The sequence below is a fragment of the Schistocerca serialis genome, chromosome 2, assembly GCF_023864345.2.
Source record: "Schistocerca serialis cubense isolate TAMUIC-IGC-003099 chromosome 2, iqSchSeri2.2, whole genome shotgun sequence".
Taxonomy (NCBI): Eukaryota; Metazoa; Arthropoda; class Insecta; order Orthoptera; family Acrididae; genus Schistocerca; species Schistocerca serialis.
Window position 1 is genome coordinate 1048145747 of NC_064639.1, and position 13868 is coordinate 1048159614.

Sequence of the window (13868 nt, forward strand, 5' to 3'; positions counted from 1 at the left end):
CAATCCCACAGCCCTGCAGGAAGAAACTGCAAATTTGAACGTCTTAGCTTATCTAATACCGTGAAACTTCGAGTTGCCCGCTGACGCAAGCACGTTTCTCGATTTTGTTCAGACATGTATACTATCAAACAGATGTAAGCCGCCTTCATAAATTCAACCGTGTCATCTGAAAGACACCGCATGAACTGTTACTTTCGAAACGCTATACTACTTAGAAACTTCCTGTCATTGCCACCTTTATTAAATGAACGCCTCCGAAGGATTTGCAGTCAGCTTAAAATCATTATCCAGAATATGTTCTCTTTATTTCCATGGGGTATTTAAGTCAACTGAAGTACTCCGAATGCGAATATCAAACTCAAAACGTTAGTACATACAGTAACGACACAGCTGATATCTCCAATGTTATTTGTTTACTCAGTCCACACAACATGCAAGCTACGGCAGACTGTATCGAAGTAATATACAGTTTTAAGTCCTGAAGCTTATTGTAAGTACTAATACCGAAGAAACAATCTAACTGAGCTAAAAAGTTGTGTAAACTGCGGCATGTGCTGGCACTAAAACGCCGAACAAAAATGCTCATAATGGATGTAACCATAGTGGATTAAAACAGTTTGAATGCAAAACTGCCGCTCAATTTAACAAACATTTTATATAAACTATATACTCTTAAATATGACAATACACGTACAACATACATACACTAACCTCCAGCCTTCTGTTCTCAATTTCGAATGTAGAGGCAACAAGCAGGTTTGGAAACATACGCTGGTCGTCAAATTTCCCACTTTCGTAATACGTATTTCCCTTCATGGAAATGCAAGAAAAAAATGTTGCGTGAAGTCTGAATATCGCATAAATTCCATAACCCGAAGTTTCGACTACAGCTGTAACAGAATAAGAGATTACAACACGTTTTCCTATTTTACAAATCATTGTTAAAACTGTTGCTCAACTTGTGACATGGGTACGGAGAGTATAAACCTCTTCGTGTTCCGGTTGCAGATACTTAAAGTTCCGACGAGGGACAGGTGGTGTTGTTGCAGGGTTTTGGGGGGGTTGACGTTTTGCATTGAGAATTATGGCTGTGCGCGTGCAGTTTGAAAATAATAATGAAGTTGGTGTATTTTCCAAGTTAACTAACTCATACTGTTTAGTTGCCATTGGCGGTTCAGAGAATTTTTACAGGTAATTATTACGCAGATAACTTAGATTAAGTGCTGTTGGTCACGTTCAATAGTTCGGTATAAAGTTCACTGATAAATTTTAATCTAAAGCTAAACTATTTGTAACACGGATGCATGAAAATGTGTGCTTTCTACATTTAAAAGCGGAACTGTTGCAATTAGTGTTATGTTGTAACATTGCATAATTATAAAGATATCGGAGCTACCATTCGCTTGTTCGCAACTTCGGTTGGAAAATTATGTGATAACATGTACATTTTACAGTAATGTCTTCATAACGTATAAATAAAATAGGCTCGAGTTTTGTTACACTAAAGGACAGTCCTTTTGCATCGAACACAATGATCGTCTTGTATCTATCAAGTAACCCATATATACAGCCATAGACGGCAAAATGCTAACTGAAGAGATAAATAAGGCCATCAAATCAGTTCTTAATATCCTCTCTTTACATATGAAAGAATACAGGTCGGTCTCAGCAGTACAGGCAAAAACAGAAAAAAAACTATGATCAGAATGAATTGCATTTAAATTCTTAATGTACAATTAACTGAGACGTGGCATAAGTAAATCTGAAGTTGCACTGTCCTGGAAGTAAAATGGATCCATTGCTGTCTTAATTTTTTGCAAATGACATTGTAGGTAATATAAAAAGCTCTCTTAAATTGTATTGTGTAACTTCTGATGCTCTTTAGGTGGTGATATTGAAGGGAAATGTTTGTAAAAGTTAGAAAAATCAGCATTTTGGAGTGACTAAATCTGACCCTAAGTACATGAATAGTTACTTGTAAGGAAAAGCAATAAGCAACTGTTGGGACAGGCACTTACAGCAAGTGTATTGTTAGTGATGAAGCAAGTAGGCCTACCTTGTTTCCTGGGCTCGATTCCTGGCTGTGTTGGGTATTTCCTCTGCCCGGGGCTGAGTGTTTGTGTTGTCCTCAACATTTGTGAAAGTTGCTACTTTGGACTGTGTAAAAATTGGGACTTAGTATGGGCACTGATGACTGCACAGTTGAGCAGTGTCATCATCGTTTCTGCCTTCGGGAAGCAAACTGATTTCCTCCCTCACTTCCACCCAGAGGGCTCACAGCTCTTCTGTGAATATGTGCTTGACCAACCTGGGACCCCATCCCTTGCAGCACTACCTCCTTTTATGAGCTGCAAGCCCATGCTACTATTCTTATTACTCACTGCCTTTCTGCCTTTCCATTGGATAGTCTTCTTGGTGCTGACCATGCTTAGATTTGGTTTGTGACTTTGCACACTCATGTTTTTGTCTTTTCTTCCTGCACTTAATAGACTTTTCACCCTTCCCTACGTGGACCCATTCTTAGGTTGGGCCTACCATTTTTTTCCAGAGTTTAATAGAAGTGCGGATTGTGCAGGGAAGGTCACACAACGTGATGTGTATTCCACTTTTGCACATTTCTATCTTTGCAGCCTTACTATCTGGCAGTGGTAAAAGGTCCAGAACCCAACACTGTACCCATTCCGTTGCCGTGTTTGGGGGGGGGGGGGGGGAGTACCTGCTGAGTGATAGCCTCTCCCCCCCCCCCCCCCTCCCCCGACCATGCAAGAATCGCCCATTTGGTGACAGAGCTGGAAACTCTATGCATGCCAAAGAGTATATGGCATTCGTGCCTGGGGCACTCCGGGGCAACAGATTACTGATCTGTTAGCTGTTGTTAAAGCTGGCTGGCACCCTTTGGGAGAGCCTCCATTCACTCTGGGTGGCACCATGGTGGACTGTTTGCATTTGAAGCGTTTTACACTTTCTCCCACAGGTAGCCACATGGCACCAACAGTCTCTTCTGAAAGACAAGATTCTTACAGTGTGAAGAGAGATTACCCCAGAATGTTTCCTTCTCTGGCTACACAGTGGGAGGAATGTATGGCTAAGAGACAAGGGGAGAAACACTCCCCCAGAACTTAGTTTGCTCTAGGACTGACAGGGACTACTGTTTGGCCACAACCCCTTATTCTTTGTTAAACACCTTGAAGTCAGTGTTGGAGAAGTAGCAGTGATCTTGGAAATGAAGAGTGGTTTAGTTCTCCTGCCCAGCCATAAGCGCTGCTCAACTTTGACAAGCTATCATTCATCTGCATCATACTTCACAAGTCACCTACTGGTTTGTGGCGGAGCATACTTTCGGTACCACTATCTGATCCCTCCAACCCTGTTCCACTTGCGAATAGGGCATGGGAAGAACGATTGTTGGTAAGCCTCTGTACTGGCTCTTAATTTCTCGAATTTTCATTTCATGGTCAATACGTGAGATGTATGTGAGGGGGAAGTAATATGTTGTCTGACTCCTCATGAAAAGTGCTCTCCTGGAATTTCAGTAGTAAATCTCTCCGTTATGCACAATGCCTCTCTGGTAATGTCTGCCAGTAGAGTTTGTTTAGCATATCTGTTAAGCTCTCTCGCCAGCTAAACGATCCCGTGACAAAAAGTGCCGCTCTTCATTGGTTCCTCTCTGCCTCTTCTATCAGTCCTACCTGGTAGGGATCCCTGATAGATGAACAATACTCAAGAAGTGGGCAAAAAAGTGCCTTATGAGCTACTTCTTTTGTGGTTGAGATACATTTCCTTAAGATTCTTCTGATGAATCTGAGTCTGGTGTCTGCTTTTCCCATTATCTGTTTTATATGGTCATTCCACTTAAGGTCGCTCTGGATAGTATGCCTAGATATTTATGGCAGACACTGTCTACAGCTGTTCGTCATCAACAGTGTAGCTGTACAGTAGGGGATTCTTTTCCTATGTACATGCAGTATGTTAAATTTATTTACTTTCAGGGTCTGTACCATTCAACAATTCTCTGCATGTCGCTCTGCAAATTCGTACTATCTTGTGGTGTTGGTACTTTGGTATAGACAACTAAATCATCTGCAAATAGCCTTAAAGAGCTTCTGATGTTTTTTTACTACATCATTTATACATATTCTACACAACAACGGTCCTATCACACTTCCCTGTGGTATTCCGGATATTACCTTTACATCTGTCGATTTAGTTCCATTAAGAGCGACTTGTTGTGTTCTATCTGTAAGAAAGTCTTGAATCCAGTCACAGGTCTGGTCCAATACTCCGCAAGCCCATACTTTTTTCATTAAATGACATTGCGAGGTGGTGTCAAATACCTTACTGAAATCAAGGAATATGGTATCTGGATCTCATGGAGGAGAAGAGCAAGCTGAGTTTTGCAGGATCTCTGTTTGTGGTTTTTTTTAAAAACAGGATGGGGCTCCTCCACGCCCACACCAACGTGGTGACTAAACCAGAAGTTATACTGTCACCTCCGTATAACATGTTAGTTTTTGAATCAGGAGTCACAGGATGCGGGCTGTGATGTTATCCATGCGTATGGGTAAGATTACTCATTTACATGGTCCATCAGGAGATAGAAAGTGGACGAAAGCAATCGAAGGGTAACGGTTGTAAGGGCAGAGGAAAAAAAGCGCCAAGGCAGGTGCCAAGGGGAAAAAACCTCTGTGACAGTAGGACGGGTAGTAAGGGCAGTAGCGGCTTGCTAGCTGTGACAGTGGATGCAAGGTGAGGTAATGTTAGTGTGAGGTATCGTGCATTGTTACTTGTGTTGCTGTGTGCTCGTTATAGCTGGGTCAGTCTGGGTGCTTCAGCTGGGCCTCCTGCAGTGGCTTCATCCCTGTTACAAAGGAATTCAGTGCACCAACGAATGTGTCGCCATTATGCCCTCTACTGTGCCGTGTCGTCAGTGACTTAGCACAGCTTCATCAGGCTGGTGCTGATGGTGCTGAACAGTGGCAGCCGGCCACCGTTTGGTGTCCTCCGTTACTGCATGGCGCAGTTCTGCCGCATCTGGGCCTCGAGCACCTCTGCTTGCTCGGTGAGCTGCGCCGCATCAGCATAGGAGAAATGCACACCGTTCGCTCGCGCTTGTGCAATGATGGCTGCCCATGGCGTTGCCGCCGATACCGCTGGGGTGGCAGTTGTCATCTTTGCACCTTTCACCTGCAGTGCTGCTGGGGCAGCTGCTGGGGCAGGGACGTGAACGTCCTTCTGTGGAGTCGCAGGGGTTCGAACCCCTTCTGCTGCATGGAGGCCTCGGGCAAAGACTGCACGCAGTTGCCTCAAGGCCTCTTCCTTCTCTGCAGCTGTGGCAGCTGCGAAGGCAGCCCTCTCTGCCACCATGACGGCTTTGAGGGTTTCAGTGGCCCCCTTCACGGCAGTGCCGAGTTCAAGGCCACAGTTCTTCTCGGGGGCGTGAGCTGCATCTCGACCACCCGCCTCCAGGCGGTCGACCCCACTCCCAGCAGGTGACGCTGCTTCTGTGCTGTCCCTCAGCTCGGCTGGGCTGGTTTGCATCCTATGTCATTGCCGTCGTCTTCTCTTCTTCCTCTGCATTGGTGCGGCCTCGCCGCCTTCGGCACGCTTGCGGCTTGAGAAAGCCGGGCAGCCGTGCCAGGTGGCGACATGCGGGCCACCACACTGGACGTAAGTCGGCAGAACATTACTGCCGTGGTTGCAGGTGCGGCTGTCGTGCTTGCCGGCAATACTTCGTGACAGGGCCCTCGCCCTGGAACCTGAAGCAATGGGGCTGGGGTTCCATGGCGGTCGGGAGAACTTCTGTCATAACCAGGAAGCCCAGCAACTTCCGCAAGCCGAAGATGTTGTGCTCGCCGTCGGCCGTTTGCACGGTCACGGCATAGAACAGTGCCCTTTTCTTGTTGGTCAGGTTGTGCAACCTTGCGGTTGCATTACCAAACCTGGCTTGCAGCAGCCCTTCCTGGACCACTGCCTCGTCACAGCACCAAGGTAACCCCCTTAGGAGTGTCTTGGTCATCTTCTTTCTTCCAGTGGAAGGTGCCTTCTCACGCGCTGACGGCGTGTCAACAATGTGGTCGGCCACTGCGACCTTGATGACCCTGTGGTCAGCCACGTTTGCAGCCTGAAAGCAGATTAGTGAGTCTGTCGAGACAGACTCATAGACCACCTCATTCTTGGTGCAATTCATCATTATGTTGAACTGCACTGTCCACCTGCCTTTGGACTTGACGTACAAAGGGGGGACAGGCTGCGGCTCGTCTTCTCGGGGCTTCCTTGCTTGGTCGGCAGTTCCCTCTGCGTGTACTTCCTTCCCATGCTGTGGGGTGCAGAACACGACAATCTGCTGGCGTTGTGAAAACAACACATGACTATTTGCTTCCTGTGGTGCTCACAATGCAGAACTGCTTCACAAGCTCACAACAGCCAAGTAAGCATAGCGCACAGTGGCAGCGATGTGCACACCTCGCTAGCTCGCCTCTGTTTGTGGAATCCATGTTGGTTTTTATAGAGGAGATGTTCATTTTCCAAAAAGTCATAATTTTTTAGCATAAAACAACAAGATTGACGTCAACGATACAGGTCTATAATTGTGTGGAATTGTCTTACAGCCTTTCTTAAAAATGGGAATGACCTGCGCTTTTTCCAGTCTTTAGGTACCTTTCGTTGTTCAAGCGATCTATGATAAATTACTGCTAGAAGGGGAGTAAGTTCTTTTCCATAATCTTTATAGAATCTTACAGATATCTCGGCTGATCCTGAAGCCTTTCCACTACTAAGCGATTGTAGCTGCTTTTCAGTTCCGTGATCGGTTATCTCGATACCTGCCATTTCGATGTTTGTACGATGATTGAAAGGAGGGACAATGCTACAACCTTCTGTGGGGAAACAATTGCAGAAGACTGAATTCAGTATTTGGGCCTTCTCTCTGTTATCTTCCATCTTGGTGCCGGTGGGGTTGCTGAAAGAATGAATAGACGATTTTGACCCACTTACTGATTTTATGTATGACCAAAATCTCTTAGGGTTTTTACTCAGGTTGGTTGACGCCGTCTTACTTTCAAGATCATCGAACGTTTCTCTCATTGCTCTCCTTATGCTCATTTTCACTTCATTCAGCTTTTGTTTGTCAACTATGTTTTTACTTCTCTTGAATCTGAGATGCTCTTTGTTTACATAGCGCTTTTCTAACATGCCTATTAAACCATTGTGGGTCTTTCCCATCCCTTAAAACCTTACTCAGAACATACTTGTTTAGGGCATATTGAACGATGCCCTTGAAATTTTTCCATTTGTTCTCCACATCTTCGTCCTCATCACCGGATATTTGATGCTGACTGCTGAGATATTCTGAAATTTATCCTGTCACCCTTGCTGAGCAAATATATCTTCCTACCTTTCTTAACATTCCATGTAGGACCCGTCGTCATAGATGCTGTCACAGCCTTATGATTACTGATGCCTTCCTTTCTCTACATTAACTGATTTGGTAAGTTCTGGTCTGTTTGTTGCCAGGAGGTCTAAGACATTACCTTCTCAAGTTGGTTCTCTATCTGCTGAAGGTAATTTTTGGACAAGACATCCAGAACAGAGCCACACGATTCCCTGTCTCTGGCACCAGTTTTGATGGCAGATCACTCCCAACCTGTACCTGGCTAGTTGAAGTCACCCCGTTACAACGGCATGATCAGGAAAATTACTAATGATATTCCGCAAGTTCTGTTTGAAATGCTCTACAACTACAGATCCTGACCCAGGTGATCTACAAAAGCACCTGATCACCATTTTTGACCATTCTTTGATACTCAACTTCACCCAGGTTAATTCACATGCAGAATCCGTGATAACCTCGCTAGATTTAATCAAATTTTTTACTGCAATAAACACGCCACCACCATTGGCGGCTAACCTATCCTTACAATAAACATTCCAATCTGAACTTAGGATTTTGTTGTCATTTACATCTGGTTTCAACCAGCTTTCTGTTCCCAATACTATCTGTTCATTATAACCTTCAGTAAACGATACTAATTCTGGGAACTTTTCTTGGATACGCCTGCAGTTTACTAAATCATATTAATCTTTTCTATCTCTGATCTGCGAGGATCAAGATTCTCTGAGGTCACTGTGGCTGATTTAACAGGCAAATTGTCTTGGCTCCCAAGGGAGGTGTTCTCTAACCTAAAAAAGCCCCATGTGCATGCCACACATACTCCGCTACCCTAGTAGCGTAACTATCACCTCTATCAACCCTCGTAACAGTCTCATTATGGTATAGGGTATTATCTTACACAATGATCTTCTTTTACATCCGATGATGAGTTAGGTGCCAATTGAAGCAGTGGGGAGTGAATTTTGTTTGTAGTGTCCAGTGGAAACCAAAGGACAGTGGGATTGCTGTTGGGGTCTTCGTATTAGCCTTTAAGGCAACTCGTAGCCTGGAAAGGTCAAGATGATGGCGTATCAGTGTCTTGTGCCAGTGCATGTACCACTCTTCCATGCAGTGCTTCAAATACATGAGATTCGGGCATGTCTTCATGATATAACAGTAGCCTCATCTGTAGGGATTGTGTACATCAGTTGCACACAAATGTTCCTTGTTCCTCCTCCCCTCCCCCCATCCTACCTATGTCAGGTGAAGAGAACACCATTCTCCCTGCTCACTAGTTTGCACTGTCTTCCAGAGAGAAAAGAAAATCCAAGGATACAAGACCCTTGACCAACTGGTGGATCAAGAGACGAAGAAGAAATATGATCGTTTGCATCGTGCACGTTCAGCGATGATGTATGCTGTGACTATGACAATGCTGTCTTCTGTAGCAAGAACAAGAACATCCCCCCCCCCCCCCCCCCTCTTTGTGCCTTGTGCATTGGGCCCTGGGGACTGCTTGACTACGTGTGCTAGCCTGGTTGCGGTCCCTCCTCCTCCTCCTCCTCCTCCTCCATGCTCAACACCCACTTTGGAAGTATTGACTCTCCACCATTTGAGAACGTCGATTTCCAACCCCTCGTCGGGGGAGGACCACCTTCCTTTGGGATCTCTCACCAGGAAGGGGTCCCTCAGGATGCTCCCCCACCCAGGTTTCTGCTGATCTACAACTGGGTACAAGTCAGTGGCTGAAGGAGCCACGGACACTGCTCACATGACTTCACATTCCACCTCTGTCCCTGAAACTAAGGCAGACAAGTACTCACAGATATCAAAATCATCTGAGGAGGAGGACAAGAAGTAGCTCTCTGAGGAGGAGGAGACCCCCAGTTGCCCCATGCCACAGACCCCTTATGTTCTGCCTTTGTATCTGTGCTAGAGTTCCTGGCGGTCCCTATGGAACCAGATCCACCCACACAACCTGATTCAGAACCAATGTATTTGATACTATTTCCTTAATCCCTTCATAACTCCACAGAATAGTGGTAGCATGATTCTCTAGTGGAGCTCTTGTGGTTTTTTCCACCACCTAACTGAGCTTTGACTTCTCCTGCACCTTTGCTCTGCTTTCTGCTTTGCCCTCCAGGATATTGGGCTCCCAGCATGCAGATCCCTACCTTCCGTGGCTGTCGGGGCTATTTTAAAAATTGTGCTGACTATGAAAGAGTGTCTGGTGTAATTTGCACATATGTTTTGAACTCTGTCAACAATGAACATGATCCTCTTGAAACATCTTTGGAGACTATGGCTGTTCGAGTGATGACGCCTCAGGATTTTACTATCTGTAATGTGTATCTCCCACCCCCCCTCCTTCTACGGTAAAGTTTCTCAGAACGCAATGTCTGCACTGATTTCAGAGCTTTCTCTGACCTTCCTAATTCAGGGTGAGTTAAATGCTCATAACCCTTTGTGAGGTGGAACCACCACCACTGGCATGGCAAAGCTTTTGAAAAATCGCTCACAGAGCTTGATTTTTGTCTCTGCAGTGTAGCACTCCTGTGTGGCATATGACTCTCATTCAGCCATTGATCTTTCTGTATCCAGGCCTTGTCCTCTCCCCTCCATCCATTGGAGAGCCCCTGATGACCTGTGTGACTGCGATCACTTCCTGATCGTCACTTAGGCGACCACCCGTATGGGCTCTCAACAGTGCTGACTGGGATATCTTTACCATTGCCATTGCTCTTGAAACCTTGCCACATGAAAATGTTGATGTGACTGTCCAAAGCACAACTATAGCCATTCTACACCAGCTGACTTTGCAGTGCCATATTCCTCGGGATTCCCCTCTTGGAAGGCAGTACCTTGGTGGCCACTAGAGATCACAGATAGGCTCTCCAGTGCCATAATTGATATTCATCTACACCTACATCTGCATCTATACTCTGAAAACCACCTTGAGGTGCACGACAGAGGGCACGTCCCAGTGTACCTGTTATTAGGGTTTCTTCCTGTTCCATTCACATGTGGAGAATGATTGTTTGAATGCCTCTGTACATTCACTAATTATTCTAGCCGTGTCCTCAAGATCTCTGTGTGAATGATACATAGAGGGTTGTGGTACTTCTTTATAGATAACTACATCATCTGCAAAAAGCCTGATTTTACTATTGATATTGTCTTCAAGGTCAATAATATACAACATGAACAGCAAGGGCCCCAACATACTTGTCTGGGGCACACCCAAAGTTACTACTACATCTGACAATGACTCTGAGATAACATGCTGTGTCCTCCCTGCCAAAAAGTCCTCAATCCAGTCACAAATTTCGCTTGATACCCCATATGATAATACTTTTGATAATAAGCAAAGGTGTGGTACTGAGTCAAATGCTTTTTGAGAAACAAGAAACACTGCATCTACTATGTTGCCTTGATGCAAAGCTTTCAGTACGTCATCTGAGCAAGGTCCGAGTTGCGTTTCTTATGATCGTTGTTTTCAAAATCCATGCTGGTTCGCATTGAGGTGGTCATTCTTTCAAGATACCTTATTATATTTGAGCTCAGAATATGTTCTGAGAATCTACAACAAATCGATGTCAGGGACATTGGACGGAAGTTTTGTGCATAACCTCTGTTACCTTTCTTGCACATGGATGTGACCTGTGCCTTTTTCCAAGAACGGGACATGGTATTTTGTTCGGGGAATTTCCGATAGATTATAGTGAGAAGAGGGTCTAACAGAGCAGCAGATTCAGTATAGAATCTGAGAGGGATTCCATCAGGGTCTGGAGCTTTTTTCAATTTTAACGATTTCAGCTATTTATCAACACCACTGACACTAATACTTATTTAAGGTTTTCCTTTGCTATCCGCAGTTTCAGTTCATGTCCCATTCACTAGGGGCTGGACACTAACCTTGATGCCACATACATATGACCCGAATTTCTTTGGAGTTTGTAAAATGTCATTCCACAATATTGCACTTCGGTAGCCATTGAACAGTATAACAACGAAGTTTTTAGAGCTCACACTGGACAGAAAACTTTGTTGGTCTCTGCGTGTCTCTTATTTGGCTGCCCGTTGTACACATTCCCTTAATGTCCTTCATGTTCTTAGTGGTTCATCTTGGGAAGCGGATCGCACTGTCCTGCTTCGCTTATATCGGTCCATAGCCTGATCAAAGCTGGATTATGGGAGCCTCGTCTGCTCGGCCATCTTTCTTACGCCATCTCAACTCCATCCATCATCGGGGGTTACGTCTTGCGACCGGAGCATTCTATACTAGTCCCGTTGAGAGTCTTCATGCTGAAGCTGCCGAATTACCATTGACCACCTTCAGAAAGGGTGAGAGCCCGACATCACCTTGTCTCCAGGCTCCGGTTCACATTCATCTTGACCTCAGCTTGCTCTCAAAGGAGGGTACTCCGGATGCAGTGAATTGCTCACGGTTTGTCGACCTTCGTGCGCGACTCGCCAGTAACACCTTTATTTACACTGATGGCCCCAAAACTGACGATGGTGTCGGCTGTGTCTTTGTCGTTGGGGACGTCACCTTTAAAAACCGGCTACTCGACCAGTGTTCCAGCTTTACAGCCGAGCTTTTTGCTCTCAATCATGCTGTTCAGTATGTCCGCTGCCACCGCCATTCTCCGTATGTACTCTGCTCTGATTCACTCAGTGCTCTTCAGAGCCTTGGAGCTCCATATCCAGTCCATCCTTTGGTGCAACGGATCCAGCAATCCCTCCATTCTTTTGCTGATGATGGCTCTCCTGTTAGCTTTATGTGGGTTCTAGGCCATGTGGGAGTGCCTGGGAATGAGGCTGCTGATGCTGCAGCCAAGGCTGCAGTCCTCCTGCCTCGACCAGCCTCCCTTTGTGTCCCAACGTCTGACATTAGTGGGGTTGTTTGTAAGAGGCTTGTCATTGTGGTGGGATACTTGGTTGTCACTTCAAGTAAATAAGCTCCGGGCCATAAAACCATTCCCAACAGCTTGGACAACCTCCTCTCAACCATCTCGGTGAGAGGAGATCATTTTGGCCAGGTTGAGGATTGGGCATTGCCGGTTTAGCCACCGCTACCTGCTATCCGGTGACCCTGCCCCGCAGTGCCCTTGTGGTCATGCATTGACAGTGCACCATGTTTTATTGTCGTGTCCCTGTTTTAATCAATCTCGTGTTGTCCTGTCTCTGACATCTACCTTACAGGAAATTTTAGCTGATGACGCACAAGCAGCTGCTCGTGTTCTTCGTTTTATTACTTTGACAGACTTGTCCAAAGACATGTAACTCTATTCCAGAATGAGATTTTCACTCTGCAGCGGAGTGTGCGCTGGTATGAAACTTCCTGGCAGATTAAAACTGTGTGCCCGACCGAGACTCGAACTCGGGACCTTTGCCTTTCGCGGGCAAGTGCTCTACCAACTGAGCTACCGAAGCACGACTCACGCCCGGTACTCACAGCTTTACTTCTGCCAGTACCTCGTCTCCTACCTTCCAAACTTTACAGAAGCTCTCCTTGCCCGCGAAAGGCAAAGGTCCCGAGTTCGAGTCTCGGTCGGGCACACAGTTTTAATCTGCCAGGAAGTTTCTCTAACTCTATTACTTGTTTTATCTGCGTCTTTGTAAGAACTTTCTGGTGCCCCCCCCCCCCCCACTTGAGTTTTTACCAGATTATATGTGCACCAGACATTGGTGTGAAGTCACTGTCGTACCCATAATCTAAGCCCAGCCATTTATTGCAGTTCTCCATGGACTTGTCTCCTTGAGTGGCATCTTCAGTGTTGTCTCGATCGTCTTTACCCACTGACAAAATCATTTGTATGAATTTCTGACAGCACAAGTTGTTTCTTTCACTGTCTTTATATTTTGGGCCTGTTGCTGTCAGTGTCCTATGTGTCCTCAGTTGTACTTTCTGCGGGGCAGATCGGACCACCCTCCTCCATTTGTACCAGTCCCTTGTCCATTTGAAACTTTACTATGGGTGTTTCGTTTGTGCGTCTGCAAATCAGTCCCTCTTATGCCATCACAATACAATCCACCATCGTGGCATCCGTTTGGCCACTGGCACCTTTTAAACTAGCCTGGTTGAATCTGTTTGCAGAAGCTGTTGAACTACAGCTGTCGTACTGCAGTGAGTTTCTCCTCAGTCGGTACGCATGCCTTGTGTGTGCCATGCCTGGCCACCCATCCTATGCCTCCTCCTTCAATGACTCCTTTGGTTGCTAGTACAGGACATGTCCCTCTTCTCTGTTACCTCTTGGATTTCGCTTTCAGCTGTTGCTCCAGCAGCCTAACTTCTCACTACCTGCCACTTTCCCACTGGATGTGAATCCTCCACCACCTTGGCTTCGTGCAGCTGCCTTAGTTCACATGGAACTTCACTCACTTCCTAAAGACACTAATCTCCAGACTTGCTCTATCACCGTAAGTTTCTCAACCTTCGCTCAGAACTTTGCAATGGTATCTTTGTGTGTACACTTACAGCTCTCCCCCCAGGGGA

At 45.8% G+C, this 13868-nt stretch overlaps 2 protein-coding genes across 5 annotated transcripts in view; one reads left to right on the forward strand and one right to left on the reverse strand.

Annotated features, from left to right (window-relative positions):
• LOC126458488 (regulator of chromosome condensation) overlaps positions 1 to 839 on the reverse strand; it is a 107625-nt gene extending 106786 nt beyond the window's left edge. Inside the window, exon 1 of one of the 4 annotated variants that reach the window (XM_050095580.1) lies at positions 712 to 839. Coding sequence is in view for 1 of the 4 variants with exons in the window: in XM_050095579.1 (XP_049951536.1) it covers positions 505 to 586 (82 nt within the window). In the remaining 3 variants the exon portion in view is untranslated. Of the gene's footprint in view, positions 1 to 504; positions 601 to 694 lie in introns of those variants that run through there. The other 3 variants (XM_050095581.1, XM_050095582.1, XM_050095579.1) reach the window with 3 other exon arrangements.
• Positions 840 to 940: 101 nt separating this feature from the next.
• LOC126458489 (eukaryotic translation initiation factor 6) overlaps positions 941 to 13868 on the forward strand; it is a 51085-nt gene continuing 38157 nt past the window's right edge. Inside the window, exon 1 of the mRNA XM_050095583.1 lies at positions 941 to 1191. Within this exon, the coding sequence (XP_049951540.1) occupies positions 1085 to 1191 (107 nt within the window). The 5' untranslated portion in view covers positions 941 to 1084. The remainder of the gene's footprint in view (positions 1192 to 13868) is intronic.